General features: G+C 33.9%; 1 protein-coding gene across 1 annotated transcript; it reads right to left on the bottom strand.

Annotated features, from left to right (window-relative positions):
* Window positions 1–326: 326 nt before the first annotated feature.
* On the bottom strand, window positions 327–14,658 carry LOC139990174 (probable peptidoglycan muropeptide transporter SLC46). The gene is made up of 6 exons (XM_072009214.1): window positions 13,212–14,658; window positions 5,702–5,803; window positions 4,283–4,420; window positions 3,663–3,746; window positions 1,988–2,144; window positions 327–1,473 (listed from the first exon to the last, which is right to left on the bottom strand). The coding sequence occupies exons 1-6, from the start codon at window positions 14,197–14,199 to the stop codon at window positions 1,287–1,289; spliced, it is 1,656 nt and encodes a 551-aa protein (XP_071865315.1). The 5' UTR covers window positions 14,200–14,658; the 3' UTR covers window positions 327–1,286.
* Window positions 14,659–16,126: the final 1,468 nt, after the last annotated feature.

Below are 16,126 nucleotides of genomic sequence, written 5' to 3'. Positions count from 1 at the left end.
TGTGACACGACCTTATAAATTGTAGAGGGCGTGAGAAACACTCTGACTTTTTTCGAGGTCGGTATTTCAGAACATTAGATACGAAGCTTCATTTAATGTCTCATCTATCTTGTTCTTTGTCAATGGTGGAACATTTGCAGTGGTTAAAATTGGAACTAAGTTATAATATGAAATTATTTTGAATTTAATTTTATCATATAAATTAGTAATAGAAATAACTCTTTCTTTTTTTAATATAAGATTTCACTCAGGTGTCCTCTTTAATTTGAAGTTTGCGCTCGACTTCTTTATTCGTCATCATTAGCAGTAATAATCAAAACAGCATGTGGTTTTTTTCTGTAAACTCCATTTTTATTTCCTAAATATAAAACTATCGTACTATATCACATAATAAACTATAATACACGTATGTACGTGAATGATGCAGTACCTTAACATAAATACTATTTTGATAAAAACGTACAACAGATCGATTTTGTTCACGTGACGTACTTTTTCGTAAAATGCATGATCTACAGAAAAATAAAAGAAACGATACACATATATGATATCTTGTTGGTTTCTCTTCGCGAGTATGAGACTTACATCGATTTAAGAATATCGAACACAAGATGAAACTCATGTCTCGGTTTGTTCAAGAGTTACATTACATTTTGTAAGTATAACCTCTTGTCTTTTTTAAATTTCTCTATCGTATTCGTATTTTCATTCAATATTGATAGTTTGGAAATAGTACACACAAGTAGCATTTGTAATACTGATACACATGAACAGACACATGTCTGTTCTACATTGTCTATTGTTAACCATTTATTTATTAAGTACCGGAGACTGTTTGTACTAGGGTTTGAAATAAAGGATAACAGTTTTGAATTATCGATCAGCAAGATCGACTGAAAAGATCATGAATACCAACATTTACATTCCCTATTTGCATTTTGTCTTTCTGATTGAATAAATAAAGTTATCCTTTATTTAAAACGCGTTTTCCATGTCGAGTAAGTGGATAACTTTGTTTGTTATTAAGATTTTGGTTTCTCTTTCTCATTTTTTCCGTCTTGTCTTTATTTCAGATTTACCGCGTAAACGCGATAATATGATTATATTCCGGATCTTTTCTCATACCTTAATAGCATTTTGTACGTTAAATGAAAAATTTCTTTCGGTGTAAGTTAATTGTATGTAGAAGTTATTTCAGTATAACTGAAAAATTTGTTTTCTTAACGATGTACGAAATATACATGTTATGTATATTCAATGGGATATTTTCCATAGTAAGTTCTGTGTTATAAATGGTCAGATTCGAAAGCTGTATTTGCGACACCGTTCATCGTAGGAACTTCTGGCTTTTTCTCGCCAACGACTTGCCATTTCATAGTTTTCGAGTCGTTCTCTTCTGGTCCTTCCTTGCTCTTCGCTTTCTTCTCTTGCTCTAGCAATTGACGATCTTTCCTGTGCTCCGTGTATAACCAGCTGTCCATAAAAAAAATCATGTTAACTCTTTAACTTCCTGTCTTACCAAAGACGACAATTAATCAATCTATTTTTAAAACGTGCAAATCTAGAAAAAATGTTCGTAATATTTCCTCTTCTTTTATTATCTTTTATTATTTTCCTTTTCCTTTACTAACTGATACTTCTATAAAATTATTTATTTAGTGACCATGAGGATGTCTCGAATGGAGCACTTTCGAAAATGGTAATTTTTCATGACACACTCAAAGATTACATGAGATGTAATTGCTGTTGAGAGATGATCTACGAGCTGAAAGAAACTAGACGGAAATAGCAATACTAATGTGGTATTTAACTGAATCGACTTTGAATTGTTCATCTGATGATTTTCAACGAGTGAAGCTCTCCTAATGAACATGTAAGTTACTCCCATGTTTTAATATATAATATTAACGCAACCTATTCAAAATCAATTCACGACTCACATTCTGAATATCTATGATATGAAGGACTTGCAACCGGCAGAACTTACAAGAACGCGACGACGGCTGGCATGGTCATGCAGGCGCCGACAATGAAGAACGTCCCCGGAAACGTTTTCATGGTTGCAGCGTAAATGGAACTGTACATAGGCCCATAGATGAGAGGCATCAGAGATTCACAGACACCAAGCAACGAATTCACCTTGCCTGCAAATCAACGAAAATTCAAGTACACGTCGTTATTTAATCAATATACACATTTTTCTTCGCTTCTATGCATAATCTAGTGCACTCCAAACATTCTTCTGTAGCGGAGCTCTTTGAAATTTTTATCTATATTTCTTTGTTAATACTCTTCTTCTCAAACCTTTCTTAAAACCTTTCGTAAAATCTTTAATAGTATCGTAGGATCATAGTATTGTGATCATATTACTTTAAGTTAATATAATCTAACATTATTAGATCATACTAAGATAGACTAAAACGAAATGAATATAAAGTCGGACAAAGTACGCTAAAATTGAGTAATTTAACTGAAATTCTTATGTTTGCCATATATGACTCATGATGCTGGTTAAGGCTTAATATAAATGATTAAGATAACATCTTAGTATATGAGATAAAATACCGGTATTAGAAAAAACAGGAAGAAAGATGATCTCGAGAATAGTTGGATTGTTAGCCAGACAGGAAAACGTTGTTAGACGTTATTCCAGCTGAAAGGAAAACCCGTGGAAAATTGCTTAAAAACGGTGTCGATTTGACACGAAGATACTATGAAACAAGATTATCCTATTTGCGCGGTTCTAAGAAAATGTACGAAGGTAAAAAGGCGTCTCAAAACGATCTAATTAGGACGAAGGCCGCTATATCACGCTGGACCAGTTTATGTAGTTTCTAATTCATGGTGTCATGTTTCGAGTATTTAAGTGCAAATAGATACGTTTCATTACATATACAAGGTATTTCATGCAATAAGACCAAGTCATAGCTTTAAAACGTTAGAGATTCTACTCAACAAACGAATATCTCATTTTTTAAAAGAAAATGGAGAGATAATTTGGAATTATTGAGATTATAAGTGATTTATAATTTTTGTAATTTAAGGTGATTTAAAATTCTTGGAATTAAAAGATCTTTGAAATTAGATAATTCGACATCTTCGAAATTAGAACATATTAGAGCGTACGCTATGTTATATGCTATTTAAAACTTTTATATTTGTGATTTAAAATGATATTTCTTTTTCTATTGTCTATCATTTTATAACTAAATGTTTGTCCTTAGTTGTATGGAATATTTTGGTATAGGATACTCTGATCGAGTTCCTAAAGAATACGATCTATTCTTTAGGATTATCTATTAGGAATATCTATTATTCTATCGTCGTTCCTTCTAAATTTATATCAATAATAAAATAGTTTCTTGTATCTTTTTTCATGTTTTATCAAACTTGTATAATACCAAGTTCGTGATACATGTATTTCTGTTATACCTGCGTAATATGCTTCCGTTCCGTGCCTAGTTTATTCCAACTTTACAAAGGCCTTATGTAAATTGAGCATAGGTGTTTTACGAATTATATAAAGGAATATTTTTAACACTTGTATCATAACGTTCACGTAACGGTACCTGCTACATGTTTTTCCGATCTTACAAAAAAAAAGACGCATTTGTTTCAATGTCAGTCTGCTATGCCAAGGTAATAAATCTGTATTCACTTACCGAGTTCACTTGTAGATACGAGTTTAGATGCTATCGATCGCATCGCTATGAAAGATGTACCATTCACGATCTCGACGATAGCCGCTGAAACAAGGATGTACGAAAAAGACATTTTACCTTATTGATTCCCTTTCTTGAAACTTAACGCATTATCAATTTGTGTAGGTAAATGTGCCATCTTTCACTATAGAATTTATAATGAATATACGATTTGACTGCATTTGAAAAATTATAATTCATTGAAAGTAAAGTATTGTAAAAAAGATTGGTAAAATAATATTTTTATGTACTATTATTAATATTACTTATTATAATATATTATTATACTATATATACAGATATATACATGTATTATTAATTTCGTATAATATTTTTTTATGTATTTATTATGTATATTTATAATTTTTTTCGTATAATAATATTTTCGCACCGTTTCAAAGAGAGAAATATTACTCTTTAATATTATTCCATTTGTATTCAATTTTCACGTTAGCAATTTTCATAGATTCTTATTAGAAATATGCATTTTCAAAAGAGTCGAATAAAATATACTTCATGCTATTGGTAATGCGTTAATGTTCGAGATGTTCATTTGATTTAACATTTGTGTGAACATTTACCTAAATAAATCATCCAGTCCGTGATTGCAAATGCATAGACGAAACCAGCCAAGATCTTGCTCATAGAGCTCATAATCCCGACTATAGCATCGTCGATTTTTAAAATGTGACTGAACACACCGACAGATACCGCGGTTCCTATAAACAAAAATAATTTCACTCTTGAAAAGTGATTAACATGATAAGTAATGTGAAGAATTTAAAATCACTCTTTTCACCATCATCCAAGCCTCTAGCAGAATGATTGAGGTTTAATGATCGTACGATAGTTGTTCAGTTATGAAAAAAGCAACTGACTGCAAAAATATGTAAAACCAGTTTCTTTTTATTTTTAAATAATTATAAGTTTAATACAAGAAGGCGGTAAAATACAAAAGGCAACTCCGTTCATTAGTCTACGTTTCAGCCTCATAGCTATGGGTTTCGAGGTTTCTGTGATTTACTTGAAAACGATGGCCAACGATTCCGTTTCGTAACAGTGCTACTCATTATATAATCGATTTCCGTTGCTTTCATGGATAGAATAGGCCAAAAAGAGTGACGTACGAGTTTCACGTGAATTCGTCAAGGTCTTAAAAAAAAAAAAAAGGAAAAAAGGGAGAAAACGTTTAGAAAAAGTGCAGTAAAGAAGTATAAAAGTACCATAATCGAATAGTAAACGAATTTTAACTTACCAAAAATTATAAAATTATTTAAATAGAGGAAAGAAAATTCAAGGCAGTACAGATTATATTAGAAAAGTATTTCCTTGTAAAATCGATCTTATTGGAAAAATTTTCTGCTAGAAGATATCTATTAGGAATATGTATCCCTAGAAACAATTTTTTTTCGCAAAAGATACTTCTATTTGAGAGACAGTTCTCGCCGAAAAAGATCCTATTTTTGTAAGAAATATGATTAAACTCGTAACAACATGTTTTCTGTGTAGAATTGTATTTTATTAAAATGCTGCTTCAAGCGTGTAAGATATTCCAGACGATCGTTATTTCCTCGAGTTTTATTCATTCACGTGTTTCACAGCATTTTTTGCTTCTTTCGTTAATAATCACGTGTAACTACAATAATAACAGGGTATTAAATGTTATTCTGGAAATTGTCGGAGGAATTGTTATCTTCCTTACATTGTCTTCATATTCGATCTTAACATATTCGATTCTCAGATAGTAATCTTTTTATCAATTATTATCAACTCAAGTGATTAAGAAATTCTCCTTTATTTGAAGTAATTGATAATTGATATGAATAGCCATCAAGTTTATTTATAAATACGCGATAATGTATTGATATACTATCGATGAGTTACATTGAGTTACGACGATTCGTGTTTCATTCGCTTGAAGAGATTGTAGCTTTTTATTTTATAATCTGGTCAGTCCGAGAGGGCTTGTATATTATATTATTCCTCGAATATTTACTCACCGATTAAATTCGTCACCATGGCGAACGTGGTGAACATGCTGAACATAACTTCGTTCCAGTGGTACCTGTATCTCATGTAAAGATACATCACTGCCATCTCACCTATAACAACAATTATCCGCTTTAGATCTTCGATTTTCACTTATTTCGTACCTCTTAGCGAATTAAAAATCTAAAAGAATAGAGTAAATTGAATAATAGTGTCCATTAGCTCTACCGCGATCTTATTCTTTCTTTAATTTTGTTTGAGTCTGTTAGATTTTCAGAGGAACAACAAGGAATTTTGTGAACAATAAAAGAACACTATTGCAGGGTTAACCCTGTAAAGTTTAAGATAAAATTTTTCTTAGCCTATGAATTATTAGTATTCATCACAAACTTTATCAAACCCAGTCAAATGATCGGTTTCAAAATTTAATTTAAAATTCTACATTCGTTGTTATTTCTTTTATTCGTCTAACTTTATGTAAATTGTTATATTAACGATAATTGAGAAATTGATTAATCAGATAATATAATATAAGAATTTACATAAAGTTCGATGAACAAAAGTAATAACGACGAATATACAATTTTAAATTAAATTTTGAAGCCGATCATTTGACCGGGTCCAGTAAGATTAATGTTAATACTTAATTATTAATAATAGAAAGGCATATTTTCGAATAGTTCTATAAAGAAGACACGATGTATTGAAATTTGAGACCTATTTTACCTAAAACAAATACGTTTATCGTTTATTTAATTAAGAATTTACGAAGGTACAATATATTCTGTATACGAGCGTGCGAAAGGGTTAAATAAGTTTGAATTCTGAATAACAAGAACGATAATTTAATTTACTCTAAACTACAATCATCCCGTACGTGTTGTAACTTCGCGAACCACGGGTTACAATGTTCTAAATTCAATGTAGGTGGAACGATTCCGCTTGCACAGCATGAAAGATCATGGTCAAAACGTTTTTCAGAATTGGCAGCTCGCGTTCGCCGCTATCTCTGCAATGTTGCTTCATCGTTCCACTGTACGTAATGGGCTTCGAAGTTGAAAATGACACGCGGAAGGCCGCTTAAGGTTAGGCGTTGGAACAAGCAAAAAGTTATGCCCGTTATGCCTGTCAATTTTTACAGTCGAATAAATTATTGCCTTCGAGAATTGATCCACGAAAGGATCAACCACCATTGACGTCTCTTCTTCGATAGAATATTGCGATACGTATACAATAGCGTGCAAAGGTTTCCGATCAGATAGATTTCTCACATAATATTAAAAACTGATATTTTACCAAGTTCTATTTAACATCGTGTAATTTGTGTAACGGTGTTTATCATGTTCTTAAACTCAACATTACTTGAAATTCTGTTTGATGTCAATTCTGGAACAAGATGCGAGGAATCTTTCTCACCCAAAACTTTTCCATATCAACGTAATTATATAGTTAACTTGCCTCAAGATATAACTTACTAACTTAGATAACATTAATGAATTGATAAGTTGACGAGTTGTTGGATTGTTGGTCTTTGTTACCTGGATGATTTCTACGATCTTACGATTTTACATCGGATAGGATATTAGCTGTCATTTTATTCAGATATTATGAAGAAATAGGGGTCACGACTGGAAAAAGGTTGTGAGACACTGGCATAATATTGGGTTGGCAACTAAGGCATTACCACCTAATGACTTATCACTTAGTTGTCTACCCAATACATGTAAAATTCAGTCAAATCACGTCGACAATAATAATGAAATCTTCAACATCATACCATGATTGAGCGAAGAACTGAAAACACAATCACGCGTGTTTCGTCCATTGTCTCTGACATTTTGAAAAATATTGCCTGCTGGAAGAAGCATTTAAAAATGCTGACTTTATTCTTTCTATCTTCAATGGCCATTACGAAATTTACTTTTTCCTATCTACTTATTTATTCTCCGGACTTCCTTTTCTCACAATCCCATTGTATATGAATGCATGCAAATTTTTATCGACGGGAAGCGTTTAAAAACGAAATTACGAACGATTAATGATCGATAAAAATTGCAGAATTTTATGCAATGAACGATACGAGTATTGGAAGAAAAAGAGTTGTGTTTTTTAAGTAGAAAAGCAGATAAATTCCAGCCTGCAAATGTTGGAATAATTTCTTCGAATTTTTAGCTGTAACAATTTATTTATTTCACCTCTTATTTTAACTTTCTTTGATTCTGAAAATCTCCTGGAATTTACATTATTTGGCATTTCGGATCGTCGATCTTTCACAGAGATAACCGGAATAAATTAATCGTGGTTGAACCTTCGGGTGGCTTGAGAAGCTATAAACACAATCAAAAGTTATTCCGAATGATTTCGACGCGTTATTAAGCTGTATTACATAAGGATATACACGGCGTTACACAACAAGTTCGTTCATCAGGCTGTCGAGTTAATCGTTTCCGTCGAGTTTAGGCTATTATCACATCATTGCTTTGCTTTTCTCACGAACATTCCTCCAGAATGTCAGAGACAATTCCACGATTGTATTTTTATCGATCGATTCATCTTTCAAATTTTATATTACTGGATAAACGCTGGTTTTTCTTGAATTCTTCATCCTTTGGAAATTCATTTCGCACAGTATAATTAAACTTAGACATGAGTTCGGTGTAATTGTTTTAATCATAATATAAGCGCTTAAAACAATAATGTTGGATTTCCAACAGCTCGTCATGCTGATAATTTTTCACTGAAGCAGTTTTGTTAAATATAATTCTTCGTCGCTTGAAACAAAAATTCTAATGGAATTAGAAAAAGAAGAAAGGGGAGAAGATCGGCATGCCTATTAAAATTAATCGAGCGAAATGATGAAGAATACAAATACCAGGAATGAACATTTCCTGTACAGAGAAGAATTCCGTTACCTCCAAAAATTGCAACACTTATTTCTCAATAAGATTTAGGATTAATTGGCACGAAAAAGAAAAGGTCGACGAAAAGAAGTTGGTACAAAATTGGTCACGTTCCTTTCCACGAAACTCGTCAATTATCTTATTGTCGTCGATCTAATTTGCATGCAGACTACAGCGCGATTTGTGTACCGACTTGTGTAATTTCATTTAATTCGAGGATCACATTCGAAGACTGTAAGGAATGTTGAAAATTGCTCGGAAATTATCATAAACGGCAAAGAAATTAAATCCAAGTTCTAATGCTAAAATAATTATGAAAAGTGTTCTGTGGCCAAAGAAAAAGAGACAGTTACCGTATAATTGCGGAGTGTCAAGAAATGATTGATTCTAAATTCTTGCATGATCGTGTCTTGTTGATCTCCTCACTAAATGTTATTCCAAAATCAAAAACTTTGATAACAGAGAATCTAAACAAAATATAATTTTCAATTAACTCGTGCGAATTTTATCTCTCATCTTTCGATCTAACTGAGATGAATCAAATGTGAAACGATCTAAGATATGAATCTCATTGTACGATAGTGTAGTGTAGTATAGTAGCGCCTAGGATATGGAAGTTATAAATCAAAACGTAAAGTGAAGACATCGATCGATGTCGCATTGAAATTTAAAAGAGGAATGTATGTAGGAATTTACTTTGTGTCTCGATATAATGAAGATCAGAGAACTAAGATTGCTTCATACTATATTTCGTTTCTAATGTAAATAATTTATTTGCTAATGAATCAAGCAGTTACGATCAATAGTGATTAAATAAGGATGTGAAAAGTAATTTTAGCGATAAAAAAGGGTAATAAGGCGATAACCTTAGAAGATAGAGGATATGATAGACAAGAGAACGCAAGGCATTAAAAAAAAAAAAAAAAAAGAAAAGAAATGTATCGTTGAAAAGAAAATATATTGCAAAGAGATATGGGAAAGAAAATTTATATAATAAAAAACTAGATTTTTCTATCAAGAAGACTCCTAAGATTTCTATCAATTTTCTTCCTCTCTTTATAATATATAAACTTCAACACATGACCGATTTTCCTATCTCGTTATATCATAGAAGTTACTATAACCCTTCAGACCATCAAGATTAGACCGATTTCCGACGGTCAAAGATCTGAAATTACATCAAGCTACTTAGGCCATCAGACCGCATTAGCATACGTGCGTATAGAATCTAGTTCTAATAGGTATGTTGACTTCGCAGACGCACTACCGGTCATAAATTTCAGGCCACTGTCTTTATTGTCTCGCTTTCTATATCTACGGTCTCGTATCTTCCTTCCATTTTCTTCCCTCGTCCTCTTTAAAAATATATTTTTTCGTTTCATTTTCACGTGTTAATTGAATATTGAAATGTTTCGTTGTAAAAATTGAAGAAATAGATTCTCCTCTCTTCTTCTTTGTAAGTGTAATATTTCTTTGTGCCGTGGAGATTTTAATACGTTAATTAAAATAATTTATTTCTTCGGTATTTTTAATGAAAGATTCAAACGTTTTATTAGTTTATTAAAAATTTCTTAAAAGACAAAGAAATATACTTATAGAGAGGTATTAGAACGTCGTGTAATTTCAGTAGGGATTTCTTTGGAACAAACGTGGATTTATGTTACAGCAACAAATTACAAAAATATCTAAGTATCGGTTATCGTTTCCATTCTCTCGTCCTTCGGTAGCCGTTCCTGTCGATAGGTAATTGCGATTAATACCGTGAAGAAGGTTTGTTGATGGTTTTCTTCGATCGATAACGCGTTCATGTGCGAACCAATGTCGAAAGCGAGTACACTTGAACTCGATCGAATTAAACAGTGATGATTAATGAATTAGCGTACGTCAATTGCACGGTCCAATTATACAATGTTTCGGATAATTGATATTAATGTACCTTCTGTAATTGACGTGTCGACAGATCAGTTGTCGTACCAATTCTTTAATCTCGTAGTTCTAGAACGAAAATCATTGTTTATTAAATTTCCATAAGTTGAAATAATATATAATAGACGGATCGCGGATTTTGAAGAATTTACGCAAAATCTAAAAATGCACAGAATGCATATAGATACGCAAATCTCTGCTTAAGTTTCCTCTATTTAATCGTTTTCATAAAACAATAAATTTGTATAAAAATCTGCGATGTAAGAATAAATATTGTATTTCTAAACTTTGCAAGCTAGTTTATTATACTTCAAACATGTGAGACACATCAAGACACAAATTCGAAATTCGACCAAGTTCTTCTAACAACTGAACAACATTTCTTATCGATAAAATCTCTATCTGCGATTCTTTTTTGTCATTTTAGAAACAGAAATTTGTTAATCTTCCTTTTGTAATGTCAAACCGAGGACGATATCGCAAGGAAGACAAACAGAAACCATAGGAATATGCACGGACGTCTAATTGTTGGCCTTTCAAAATCAGGAAGAAGGCCATTACACGAAATTGTTATAAGCAGCATGATTACCCAGTGCTCTTAGCAAGACGAATAAAGACGCAACGAAACATTATAATGTCCGGCGTATTAGCGGTCTAATTAAATTATGACAAGGACGCTCGCCTTGAATTCCCTGTTGCAATACGAATTCGTGATGCGCTAATAATCCGTAATTGACGGATGGAACCGTATTGTCGTTCGAGATTAGCATCGTAACCATTCGGAGAAAATGGGGACACTAAGTTCACTCATTGTTCCGATCAAAAAAGTAATTGATAAAAGAGATAATCACGGTAAATTTAATATTGGTTAAATTAAGCTACATTTTTATTGGATTAATGAGATAATTATCGTCCAGATACGCCAAAGATGTATCTTAACATTCGTTCAAGATACTTGTATTTAAAATATGGGGAAAAGATAAGTTCAATGGGGAAATATATATACATGGACGATATATAGAAACAAATTTAACATAGATATTACAAGATTGCAATTGAGTACTAGATTCGCGTATGCTGTTCGAGATATTTTTATTTAAAAGCAGGAGAAAGATGAAGATGGTCATTGTTACAGAATAAAAAGAATTCACAGAAGAATTTCCTTATCGAAAAATCTGTCGGAGAGTAAAAGTCGAATGAACATCCTATAAAAAAGCAATGATTACGACGTTACAAGGACGCTTGCTAGGATCGTCAAAGAACAGGACAATTAATCACACTTTCACTAGCGCCCCTACGCGAGCTATAGCAATTTTCATGTTACGTGCGTATCTCCGTTCATCCTATGGAATATATGTAGAAACTATTGGAAACACATAACACAGACTACATCCATCTACTCGCTGTCGATAATTACAGCTCATTACATCTATCTCTATCTCGTTCTACCTCGAAAACCCCGATTTTATCATTTTTATACCGTGCCTAGCAGTTTCCGCTCTTTCCAGTGGCCTAAATGTTGCAATTACCTTTGGAAACTTCTGTTGGTTACCGCAATAATACTAGCGAGATTAACGAGAGTTATGCGAAACTTTTCCTACTTTCACTCGCCCGATACAGGCTTTGATACATGAGTTGATGAACAGGAGATCTCTGAATCTTCGATCGGACGCGTGAAACTTCTTCGATATGGAAATCGTGAAAGTTGCTGGAAAAAGACGTTTAGCGAAAGACAAGTATTTGTTTGATGACGTGCGGATTTATCAGGTTTGTAAACAATCTTCGAATAAAATTGTAAATATTGTAGTAGTAACTAATATCCGGATCGTGAATCTTTGTGAATTTGATTTGGATTTGCAGGCAAATTCTCAGTCCTTTATTTCAATGTCTTTCTTTCGATAATCATTCGATCAAAAAACACAATAAACTCAAGGAGACCCACGCATTAGATTAAAATATTTACAACGTTATTTGGAAATTTTCAGGAGTTGATTAAAACGAGACTTTTCGATTCAACATATAATTGTATTAGATAAGAACGATGTACCTCTGAGTATTATGGTGCAAAGGGTAAACGTAGAGTAGACTTAGATATACAACAGAGAGATCGCTATACATATTCACAGGCCACAGATCACAAGAGAGAAAGGAAAGCGTAATTACGAACGTGTCAGATGCAAGGATTGAAATATGTTTTTGTTAATGAAATTTACAAAACTAGCTAAACTAGTTCACGTTCCATCGTTCTGGATCAATTCGATCAAATTTTTGCTGCGTAACTTTCGAGATAACTAGTTAAGAAATTCTTATAGATTTCGAAATTTCTGGCTTTCATCCCTTGTCAAACTTACGATACGAACTAGCAACCTTCCTACTACATCGAACAATTAATTGTTACGTCAAACGTCTAATACTTTCTTCAAAATAGAAATTCTTATCGTGCAGATTTAAGGAAGAAATTTTGCTTCCGCAAAAGTAAAAGTCTAATAATTAGATTTATAGATTCCATGCATTTGTAGGAATTCTTTCAAAGTGCAAAGATGCACACAAAATGCGAAAGTATTCAATTATACTTTGGAAATACCCAAAGTAAAGTGTCAAGTATCCATAGGAATTTAAAATAGGTAGAAATTCCTATTTTAGTTCTACTCTCACGATTTATTAGTAATAAGAAGAAAAGAAATAAAAATCTTACCGTAAAGTGGACCAATCACAACCATAACGATGACCATAAGCACCAACACCCTTTTCTGCCGATTATTTCTACCCTGTTTAAAAGCAACACGAAAGGTCTCTTCAATATGCTTAAACGCGAAGAAGTCCAAGATCGATGCGCACACGGTCATCTTCTTCGTCTCCGTTTTCTCCGCCTTTTGCAACAAATGGGGTTTAGGTGGCTCCTTGATCACCACTAACCCATAAATGAAGCTCAACACGTAGCACACGGTCGAAATACCGAATACACCATAAAATCCAATTTTCAGATACAGTATTCCGGACAATGCCATTCCGATCGGTACACCAAGCGACAAGAAAACATTTGCAGCACCAATTCGAAGCGTCCTGGACTCTACCGACGTGATATCCGCGATATAACTGAAAACACCCATGAACATGGTGAACCAGCCTCCCGTTAACGCTGGCCAAAGTGCTTCGAAGATACCTGTGGCTTCCATAGGAACCTCGTGAAAGAAGTAGGTGCACAACAACATACTAACGCTGCTTAAAAATTCACCAATGATAGGTAGAAGCATACACGGCTTCCTCAATCCTGTACGATCGCTCCAGGCACCCATGAAGAGGATCAAGATGGTAGGTAAACCGCTAGACAAAGCTGTTTTCCATGTCTGCATGCCAGCGACCAATTGTTGAACAGCAGTTTCTTCCATCTCATAACCAGTCGTGTTTCTTCTAGCCAATGCTGTGCAGACTTCGTCAGGATAAGCCAGGTTCACTCTACACGCTTTTTCCAAGCTGAGATTCTGCGTGGCCAGAGAAGCTAGCATACAGGGTATCACGTAGCAGGCGATCATAGGCTCCACGGTGATATTACTGGTGAAGTAAGACCATTTCTGGCGCAATGTCATGGACTTCCAGACCAATGCTTTGTCAGATACTACCTGGTTTCCAGTGGTGTCACCACGCTTCTTCTCCATCGTCGATGAATTATTCGTGTCAGCCATTTCCTTAATAAATAAGGGCAGACTGAGCTATGTCAATGGTACTTAAGTATTCTTCGTGGTGTGCTACGTTCCTTGTAGAGTCTGCGTCATATAACTCGCTTTGCTCCAAATTTTTGATAACTGTTTTCCAATGCAGATCCTTGGTGTCGAGTGAAACTTCCAAGAATTTTCGAAGATAATTAAAATCATGCGGATGGGTGCGAAGATACACTCTTGACTGGTACCAAATATTCAACCGTTCTCCACGAATTTTAATATGGTAGATTTTCTCAATTATTCACATCGTCTGATAATTTGTTCAATTGGACGATTCTTCCTTTTTCGATACTTCTTCGTTGACTAATTACCTCTAGACCGATTTTAGGTGTACGTATTCTTTGAAATTGTATTTATTCGTTGATATACCGGTTGGTTGGATTTCAACCGGTCCGCGGGAGAGACCGTCTAACTGTCTACTCCTGGCTAATGCACCATTGTGCATTACGATACGCATGTTACCTCTTTTCCCTTCTTCTTCCTCTCGGCCACCTCCTGCTCCGTGCTGTTCCTCCACCACCTCGTGTTCCCTCCATATTGTCCCCTCTGAAACTCTTCGACGATCCTACTCCACGTGCGGGGAGAGTACATCCGAGGGTACATCCACCTAGCTGAATATAACACTCGTAACACGATGAAACGTCGTCGGTGCGAATCGTTTCTGCGACGATCGACAACCACGCGCTAACGTCCACGCTTCCGGTTCCGCTCTTGGACGCTTTTCGGGTCAAGGTTAACTTTTAGAGTCGATGCACGAGGGTTCCTTTCAGTTTTACAATCGCAACGGAGGGTCTTTGAGATTTTATAAGATATTGTAGGCAACAGAAATTTCTGTTGAAATTACAGACAATATTTTAATTAGTTAGGAAAATTCAAATTCTATTGAGATTTTATAGGGTTTAGGACATTTCTAATTTAGACTTTGTTTCGTCAGAAAGATCTAAGAAATCATCGTGTAATCATACTGTAATGTATTAATGGGAATTGTAATTTGTCTATAGATATGAGATTTAATTCTTCAAAATTTTATAGAGATTTCATTTTCTTTTTTATATCTTACATTAGCATGAATTGTAATTTATGTATAGAGGTAAGGTTTTTAATTAATCGATTTGTTTCTGTTTATTTTCATATGTCCTGAACGTTTCACTAGAGTCAGATGAATGTGGGTCAAGCGCGAAACTCTTGTTTGTCTCGTTGAATATCACATTCTTTTTTTGTCTTTATTAAGATTATGTCGATGTGTTAGAAGTATGAGGACAACCAGTCCTGATGTAGTAGCGTTTTTAGAATCGGTATGTTGTAAGAAATCGTTCCACAAAATTCTTACCTTGTGTTGATATTGCCTTGGGCAGACAATCCTTCGTAAATCTCCTGACAAACATCGAACGCAACAATTAAAAAATTACTAATTAACTAAACGATAAATGTATTTCGATATTTTATTTTCGATAAAATTGACCTCAAATTTTGGTGTATTATTGGTCTTCTTTAAAAAACCATCCGTCAAAATGTGTTTCTTTTATTAATAATTAATAAAAAACAATTTTTTCCGCAGATTAAAAAAGAATTCAGTCTTGAAAGAGTTAACTTTATTAACGATGAACGTGTTAATCAAAGATTCCTCTATCTCATAAAAATCCAAAGCAATTCATCGCTTTTCGTCTATTTATCGTATTAACTGCTAGAAAGGATGTAAAGACACCCTGTTATTCTGATCGTGGTCGAAGATACGTGTAAACATAGCGAGTTCCGTTGAGCGCGACTTCTCTCGATAGGGCAGTACCGAAGAGGCGTTTAAATGTAGCAATTTGTTGATAAAATAATCATATCTGGCCGTCTTGTCTTCTACGACTAGATCCTATTTCAGGCAGGGCCGTGTCCCAACCCT

Source organism: Bombus fervidus, chromosome 8 (assembly GCF_041682495.2).
Source record: "Bombus fervidus isolate BK054 chromosome 8, iyBomFerv1, whole genome shotgun sequence".
NCBI classification, from domain to species: Eukaryota; Metazoa; Arthropoda; class Insecta; order Hymenoptera; family Apidae; genus Bombus; species Bombus fervidus.
This window is presented reverse-complemented; position numbering and strand designations above follow the sequence as displayed.